General features: G+C 45.5%; 1 protein-coding gene across 1 annotated transcript; it reads left to right on the top strand.

Moving 5' to 3' along the window:
• The first annotated feature begins 3750 nt into the window (after positions 1-3750).
• LOC133218514 (cytochrome b-c1 complex subunit Rieske, mitochondrial) lies at positions 3751-6637 on the top strand. The gene is made up of 2 exons (XM_061364998.1): positions 3751-4036; positions 5860-6637. The coding sequence occupies exons 1-2, from the start codon at positions 3826-3828 to the stop codon at positions 6468-6470; spliced, it is 822 nt and encodes a 273-aa protein (XP_061220982.1). The 5' UTR covers positions 3751-3825; the 3' UTR covers positions 6471-6637.
• The last annotated feature ends 2757 nt before the right edge of the window (positions 6638-9394 follow it).

The following is a 9394-nucleotide window of genomic DNA, read 5'->3' as shown; positions in this document are numbered from 1 at the left end:
AAGAAATTATTAGCATGGTCTGAAACTCTTATGGAATGAGTTACTGCCAAACTTTGTACTCTTTGCCAAGTTTTCTCATGCTTCAAAAAGAACTGATAAATTATCCAACAATTTCTAATACTGAAATGCAGGAGAAGAAAGAAGAACAAGGGAGAGATGACAAGAGGGTGGACATATGTCAGCAGTTCAAAGAATTTCCCTTATTCAGGGAAATCTCAAGTGAATTTCTGCCTCCACTAAAGTCAACATAAAACTCAATGAGCTCAACAGCACCAGTATATCAGCCCTGACCTAAGCACTTCTAATAAACAGCCTGTTCCTTTCTCCCTGCCCAGCTCAGATGTCACTTCACATCCAAGCAAGCTGTGGCTGTGAGACTGGCCCCATTCTTTCAGGCACTAAAATAACAAATAAATAAAAATGATTTGCCCATCACAGACCAATCTGGTATTTATGGGCTTCACAACAGCACCTAATTATTTTACAAACGGAAAGGACATCACCAGTCACTGAAGTGGGTACTTGTTTTGACAGGGATCGTAACTAACTACGGCTAGGCCAATTCACCCACTATCAAAGTGAAGCTGACTTCAGTGAGAGCTGGGTAAGGCCCTAAAATCATGCAGCATGGTCACAGCTTGCTATAGTAGGAAGGGAATATGGATATCAGTTCAGACACTGAGGACAACCAAGGTAGGTCACTGTCCTGGAGGGCACAGGAACAACTGTCTCACTGTCCAGGTACTGTTGTGTAAAAGGAACAGGCACTTCATATGGTCAAGTCACCTCCACAACTTACTTCACTGATCCCTGTTCCCCACAGCCACACTCTTCTGATGGCAGTCACACCACCACATGCCATTTCACAGCAAGTGCTGTAAAACAACAAATTTCAATATTTAAAGGTCTATGTCCCTACTCTATTCCTTCATCTTTCCATATTTTGGAGAAGAGAGGATTATGCTAGTTGAGCCTTTGCTGTTGTTTTTTCAGTGCATTAAGTATTTTTAAGCTATTTTTCCCTCCAGAAAAATGAGTGCTTCTAACATTCATTTTGCTTTAAGAAATTTATTCTTGCTTTCAAGCAGCGGAAACAACTCTTACTGAGTATTATTTTTATCCTTCTTGGAGATGGATGATTTATTTTTAATTGCTTCTTTAGGTCAGGATGCTGCTTACCAGTCTGCTTACTTACCATGTTCATTAATTTAAGCTTTTTTAAAAAGTAGTACGTCAAATCAGTTTTTTCTCCTGGAAAGGGAAGTCATGATAGATAGAGATCAATTATTAATCAACATTAACTGAAAGTATAAAAAACCCCAAGAAGCATCTAAGACTCAAGAGCTCTTGAGTGAATCACTTCATACCAGATGATACATTTCCAGCAGAAACTCTCCTAGGAAATTAAGCACAAGAAGATGGAGGTCTAAGTCCCCAGAGCAACTTTATTTGTAGTTACAGACAGAAAAAAAAAAAAAATCAACAAAACACTTAAGATTTTAAAAAGGAAAAAAAACAAAAAAAAAACAACAAAAAGAAACCAAGAGAAAGAAAAAGAATAGTCTCCAAGGTTATACAGAGATGTGCATGAAAACAAGACCACAGCCAGCTCCTCCAAATATTAAACTCCTGCTAATCCAAATCCAGCTCTCTATCCCCTCAAAGTCAATCATAGACTTGTATAGTCATAGAACAGTTTGGGTTGGAAAAGAACCTAAGATGATCTAGTTTGAACCCCATGCCATGGTGATCAATTAATATATTGATAGAAGTATAGGATCCTCAGCCCAGCAGAATGAATTGTATGATCTACAGAATTGAGCAAACACAAGTAAATATCCCCTTTGTTATTTCCTACAATTTAACAGATATGAAAAATGCACATGTAAAAACACTGGGAAAACCTCACTGCTTCTCAATCCTCTGTGTTTATTCCAGATCACAGGGGACAGCTCACAACCATCCATAAATCCATTTGTAGCCAGTGTGTTGAAAAATAATCCAGGCCAGAACTGCCTTGAAAATGGGATCCTGCGTTCCTGTGTTCCTGCCATTTGATGTAGAGCATAAAACTACCTTTTAACTCTAATAACACTAATTCTGTCTTTTTATCAGGTATTTGGGAAAGCACATTTGAATAGAATACTATGGCTAACACACTGCCACTGAGCTTCCTGCAGGGAATTCTCAGTATACACACAAGATACACACAGAAAAAAGAACTACCGTGAACACAAAGCCAGTGCCAGACCTTCTTGCTCTAGCCAGTACAACTAGTATTTAATACTAGTAATTCATATCTCAGCAAGACACACATAGTTATCACTCACAATCATGCAGGCTCCAATAACCCTGGATAAAATTACATTAATGCATTTACATAAACACTGCAAGCTTCACCCTTCACCTCTCTTCACAGATAACCCCACACTAACAGCATTCAACTGATTTATAACCCTGGCTGGAGAAAAGGAAAAACGCTTCAGCCATTTTCCATCTCCTCTGAATGAGCTTTTGTTTGTAATCTACACTTGTATTCCCAGTAACATCCTCTGCTGGATTCATAGCGAGGTGTTGCAGTAACTGAGATCAGCGTGCTTGCTCTCGATGCACTGCTCAGTTCACTTGTCCAACTGACAAGCATTCCACAGAAACCTGTGGCAGACGAGACCACCACCTTATCTGTCCTGCCCACCGCACGCTCAGAGCTGAGCTTGGCACGCTGAGCACGGAATTGCACCCTTCAGTGACACAGGAGGTACCTTCTGCTTGCAGGGTGGCATCATGTAATAAAACTACCATTTCCCAGATCTCTTGAAAACCGGACATGTCCTTCATCCCATGGAGCAGACACTTTGCACTGTTAGGTTTCACTCAACTGTCACATCTGGATCTCCTGTTGCTCCCTACAAAATGTTTGTAATTTCTGCTAAAAATATTAGGTATGAATCTGTAAATGACCTTGTATGACCTTGTACTTTTCACTACCAAGCTTCACCCTAACTTTTAAAGCTCTGATGTTCTATTCACATTATATTCTGACTTCTTCTTAAGTAGAAAACACTTCCCATGTTCTCCCCTGTAGGTTCCACCCGTGTCTGCCTACTTCATGCCCACGTTGACACGTGGACACTTCCACTGCACCACGTTGTCACGGCGCAGGCTGTCCCTGCCACCAGCTCCGGCAAGACACGAACTCCGGGTTTGACGCCACCTGCTCCATGCTGGCGCGAGGGACGGCCCAGGGGCGGCTGACGGTGACCGAGACACCGAGACAAGGCCTTGCCTTTTGTCACCTTTTCCACGTGCCCCCACGCCAGGTTCCACAGCGGCGCACATAACCTGTGCGCATACACACGTATGTATGTACACACGTACGTACACACATGCACACATACAGTAGCGAGCGAAATGCTTCCGCCCGGGGCCAACCAGCCCGCTCAGCCCTGGAGCAGTTCTTGTCCCTGCCCGCACTGCTGCTGTCCTTACTCTTGTAACGCTGCCGTTCGGCTAAACAACTACCCCCCTCCAAACGGTCCGCACGGGCACGGGCACGGGCACTGGCTCGGGCTCGGGCTCGGGCTCGGGCTCGGGCTCGGGCTCGGGCTCGGGCTCGGGCACGGGCACGGGCACGGGCACGGGCACGGGCACGGGCACGGGCACGGGCACGCCCCGATTCGTCCCGGCCGCGTCACGTGCAAGGGCAGTGACCCCGCCCCTGCGCCGTGACGTATGAGGCTGTCGCCGACGGCGTGACGTTAGCGCGTGCGCGTAGTGCACTGCTGGCGGAAGGTCGCAGCGGTGACCGGTCGTGCAGCTGACGCCATGTTGTCCGTGGCTGCCCGCGCCGGGCCCTTCGCGCCGTTCCTATCCGCCGCGGCGCACGCCGTGCCCGGCCCGAGGAAGCCGCTGGCGGCGGCCGTGGCGCGTCGGGCCGAGAAGGTGCCGCTGGACCTGAAGGGGCCACTGCTGTGCCGGGAGTCCCTGAGTGGACGGTCTGCCCGGGGGGGGCTCGTTGCCGGCGCCAGCCTCAACGGTGCGGGGCCGGGGCCAGGGCCAGGGCCAGGAGAGCCGCTCGGGGCGGGTGGGAACCGGGCGCAGCCGCAGCGTGGCGGAGGCCGGGGGTTTTAGCGGCACCGCACGGCCGTGAGCTTTGTGCGCCTGGCGGGGGAAGCGGCTGAGGGGAAGGCTCGGGGGGGGGGGGGGGGGACGGGACGGACCCGTGAGTTAGTTGAGGGGTGGCGGCGGGTCAGCCTTTGGTCCGAGCTGCCATCGCTGCGGTAACGCGCTCACGGCAGCGGCGTTCCGTGCTCCGGCTCTCGGGTGGGTGTTCATCGTGCTCTTCGGCAGGAACGTTCCGTTCGTTCAGTTTGATCGGGACAGCCGAGCAGAGATAGCCAGCGAAAACACACGGGGCTGTGCTGGGGCACAGGACGGCTCCGGCCGTGCGCTCGCTGTGGCAAACTATCATTCTTTCCTTGGTGGAACTCCTCCTCCCCGCGCTGCAGCAGCGGTGAGGGGAGCACCAGCCAGGGAACGGTGCGGAGTCCTTGCAGCAGCGGTTCACTTGGTGTGTGTGCACAGGTCTGGGACTTCACCTGGCCCTGCCCGCAAGGCCGAGAATTCTGCTAATCCATCACTAACGTAGCTGGCATTTAGCCTTATTCTTAGTGTGTATTAACACCAAGCACACTTTTAACAGAACATAAGGAACTTTTAGAAGTTAGTAATACTTTGCTTGTTACTAAATGTAAAACATTTTAAGTCTTGATACTGAAATCGGTTAGTATGGTTTACTCTCAGGATTTTGAATTTCAGTTTAATTTCTCTGCAGTTGAGATCCTACAGTAAATCCTACAGGTAACTCTGTGCTGAGTTACTTGTAAGTATATGTGAATATTTTCCCCATTGCATATAAATCCCTGAGAGTACTTAAAATATTAAGTACTTTGAGGGAATGGTTTTTTTATTAACCTTTGATAATTTTGTACCAACTGCTAGAAGACAATAAAAACTAACTAGTACTTTTCAGACAACAGAGGTTGCACTTTAGTGTCCTGAATTCAGCTGGACAGGCAGATAATGCATTCCATCTTTGGTTCACAGATTTTCCTTGGGGGAAGCAGCTTGCTTTTGCTGCAGAAGCTAAGGGAAGACTGCGTGCTTTAGCCCTCACATCTTGTTAGTTTAGCCCTCAGCTTTGCCACTTTAAAACTTTGGATGTTCTATAGTCATTAGCTTTATCCTTACATCCTTGTATGAAGTGAGCATGGCAAGTAAAGGTCTGCAGGCTTACAAACTGTTTACTGGAGCAGTTTTGACACAGTTTAATACAAATGGGGATGTCTGATACTGTATTTTTGATTTTAAAATGCTTAGCTGTGCGCTTTGCATGATTTATGGCATGGAAGTTTCTTGAGTCAAAAGCACCAACATGTTAAGCTACAGATGTGCAAACTTCACTAAAGCAGATTTCTTCACAGCAATTTTTTTCCAGGGAAACATCTGAACAGAAAACAGGTCTATCTTGTCTGGACATGGTGTCCTACAGGAGTTTTTCCTTGAAATCTTCTGAAAAAATGGTTCCCTGTTAACCCAGAACTTCTCTCAGATTTGTCTGTGTCCTTACTGGGCTCTGTGTAATTTTCAAATAGGTAAAACAGTTTCACAAAACACCTGTTCATCTACCAAGAATAACTTCTGGAAACCATTTTCCTACAACTTCATTAGCGGAATCATGCTCAGACTTTGGAATAGCTTCTACCCATTTTACAAAAGAAGTTTAAAAGCTATAACTCAAAATACATTGTCGTATTTTTTGCCTAAAGGGTTTGTAATTCCATATTCCTTCTCTTGCAGCACCCGCCACTGTTCGTTATGTCCATAATGATGTTGCAGTACCCGACTTCTCTGCCTATCGTCGCCAAGACGTGCTAGATCCCACCACATCTTCTCAAAGCAGCAGTGAATCTAGAAAAGGGTTTTCTTACCTTCTGACTGCAACAACGTGTGTAGCAACTGCCTACACTGCTAAGAATGTTGTCACCCAGTTTATTTCCAGCCTTAGTGCTTCTGCTGATGTACTAGCGCTGTCAAAGATTGAGATCAAGTTATCTGACATTCCAGAAGGCAAGAACATGGCTTTCAAGTGGAGAGGGAAGCCGCTTTTTGTGCGTCACAGAACCCAGGCAGAGATTGATCAGGAAGCTCAAGTTGATCTGGCTACCTTGAGGGATCCACAGCATGACTTAGACAGAGTTAAGAAGCCAGAATGGGTCATACTCGTGGGTGTCTGCACCCATCTTGGTTGTGTGCCCATTGCCAACTCTGGGGATTTTGGCGGGTATTACTGCCCTTGCCATGGGTCCCACTATGATGCCTCTGGCAGAATCAGGAAAGGCCCTGCTCCCTACAACCTCGAGGTTCCCACTTACCAGTTCCTGGGTGAGGATGTGGTGGTTGTGGGCTGAGTAACGGTATGCTCACTCAGTTCCCATGAATGTGCACTCAGAAGGGTTAACTGAAATTGTGGAGTTCTGTAAAACCATACTAGCTGTCTAGGTTCGCAACCAGACGATGTTTGAGTACTTCTGTGTTCAATTTTAAATAAAAACTTGGAGTGAGCGCATGTTCCTGACTTACGGTAACGTGTGTTTATTTGTGTGGACTGCTTTGTCTAGTCAAGGAGATACTGCAGCAGAAGAGTATGTTTATAGAGCCCTCCTGAAGGGCAGCTGATCCAGGATAGACTGAACTACAAAGCCGTTGCTTCCTATTTTCATTATTTGTAGTTTCTGTTGTTCATACTGCATTATGGGAAGGAGCATCTAAAAAAGATCTTGCTATGAACTTCTAACAGTTTGGAGTAAGTTTCAGTATAGAATCCTATGAGATGTCATCCTGTTCCTTCCAATGTGTTTTTGTTTTCAAAGGAAGTGAAGGAAAAAGTAATTAAAAACCATTTACATTGTTCAGAGGCAGCTTATAATTGTTTAGCTGGAATGACAGCAATGTAATTTTGTGATGATGTGAACAAAAATCAGCATGTCATGTTAGAACTACAGTTTTATACTTGCAGATAAGCTTTGATCTTGCACATACCTAAACATCAGGTCGGGGATGTTCGGCTATGTGTTTGGGACACTGGGAAATACTCGCCACTTTCCCAAATGCAGTAAGTTGAGGAAGAAGTAAAAAGGGAAACCAAGTTTTACAAAGGGTGAGAATCAAATCTTAAGAACTCCTGGCTCTGTACCAATCGCTAGGGATAAACATAGCCAAAGAATGAGATGCCATCGGACTCACTGATTTGTGTGAACCTTATCACATCACATTGCCTGCAGGATAAGCCAAATGCAGGCCAAAACTTCGAAGCTTCTTTTACCTTGCAGCTGACTTGACAGCACAGAGAAACAAATGCAGCCCAAACCAGACCATTTAAACAGCATTGGTCCTGCCAGTGCAAAGCTAGGCTATAAACTAGCTTGTCTGCAGTGCACAAGACCAGGGTTTGCCGTCCCAAAAACCAAACCAGAAGACACCAGCCTATCCTGCACTTCCTGTTTACTTCCCATTCTTCACTGCTGTTGTGTGAACACTTCTGTCTTGCACTGCGTTAACGTGCTTCCTCCAGTTGCAAAATAGACAATAAAATCCTCAGAATTCCATGGTCTGGAATGTTCAGCCGCACATAGCTCACATAAAGCTGTGCTGACAGTTGGTTAGCGCCGAGGTTTTCAATATGGTTAATGAGAATATCGATGCATTTGGGTCACCTGTTCTCAGGCAATTCAGTGACTGAGACCACAGATGACCACTGCAGATCTCAGGTATATGTTTTTCACTGTTCCATGAATTTGAGCTTTACCCCTTATCACTAGGTCCACAAAAACATTCTTGAGAATTTTTTTTGGCTATAATGAATTGTGCTAAACCAGTACTGAAAGAGATGTTGCCAGATGTGTACCTAAGTAACTGTTATTGGTGTCTGTGCCTTCTATTGCACAGCTGATCTTTTTCCAAATTTCCTGTTTCAAGGAAATAGCTCAGTAACTCCTGAAGTAGCACTAAAGCATTGCTCATCTCAGGTAGCTACTCCTACCTCACCATAAAGATGTTTTTCAGCCTACAGGCACATTATTTAGGCATAATGTTTGTTTCCATAATCATGAAGTAACTGCGGTACCGGTGACCTTGACCACCCCTGTAAGCAAGGAATGGCCAGGGCAGTGTTCAAGGTGACAACGGAAGCTGGAGCAGTTACCTCACAGCTGGGCTCGGAATCACTAGCACAGAAGCAGCTGGTGCTTAAATTGCACCCGATCTGTAATGAAGTATATATGAGAAGAGAGAATGAGCTTTATAAAGGTTGCTTATAGTGGTGAACTGGGTAGAGCAGTAAACGTTGATGACAAAAAGGATTAGAATTAAAAATAATCTTGATTGATTGATAGATAATGCTCTACAAACCTAGGTTGTGGTGTGATAGGAGGTAATTTCTAGGTGGCAGGCCTGCAGAGAAGGATCTGGTGTTAAAGCAGATCACAAACTGCAGAAGAGTCCACAGGGCCATTGTGATGAGAAAGGCCACCTGTTGGGATGAAGGCTTGATGGAGAATGTGAAAACCCCTCCTACCTCATCAATGGTAAAGCATTACCTGAAGATGATTTGTAACTCCAAGTGCTTTACTCAAAGAAAACTATGGCCCAACTAGAGCAGTATCCAGAAGAGTGCAACAACTATGCTTAAGTTTACATATGATGGCAGTAAAAGTGGAACACCTAGAAAAGGTGGAGGAGATGTAACAGTATTTTTAAAAGTGTTTCAAAACAAAAATATAAATAGATAAAAGTGAACTATGCTCTGTGAACTTTGGATATAAGTTAAGAAATAATAGGCCTGAATTAGAGACTGCTGGGAGGAAAATGAGTCTTTCCAACTGTAGAATTATAAAATCATAGAATCATAGAATGGTTAGGGTTGGAAAGGACCTCAAGATCATCCAGTTCCAACCCTCCTGCCATGGGCAGGGACACCTCGCACTAAACCATGTCATCCAAGGCTCTGTCCAGCCTGGCCTTGAACACCAGCAGGGATGAAGCATTCACAGCTTCCCTGGGCAACCCATTCCAGTGCCTCACCACCCTTACAGTGAAGAACTTCCTCCTTATATCCAATCTAAACTTACCCTGTTTAAGTTTGAAGCCATTACACCTTGTCCTATCACTACAGTCCCTAATGAAGAGTCCCTCACCAGCATCCTTACAGCCCCCTTCAGGTACTGGAAGGCTGCTATGAGGTCTCCATGCAGCCTTCTGTTCTCCAGCCTGAACAGCCTCAACTTTCTCAGCCTATGTAACAGTTCAAGATTGGATACCTGAAAAGAGATGTTGA

Source organism: Neopsephotus bourkii, unplaced genomic scaffold (assembly GCF_033783945.1).
Source record: "Neopsephotus bourkii isolate Nb327-2 ecotype Australia unplaced genomic scaffold, CSIRO-AGI_Nbou_v1 NB_1266, whole genome shotgun sequence".
Classification (NCBI taxonomy): domain Eukaryota; kingdom Metazoa; phylum Chordata; class Aves; order Psittaciformes; family Psittacidae; genus Neopsephotus; species Neopsephotus bourkii.
This window is presented reverse-complemented; position numbering and strand designations above follow the sequence as displayed.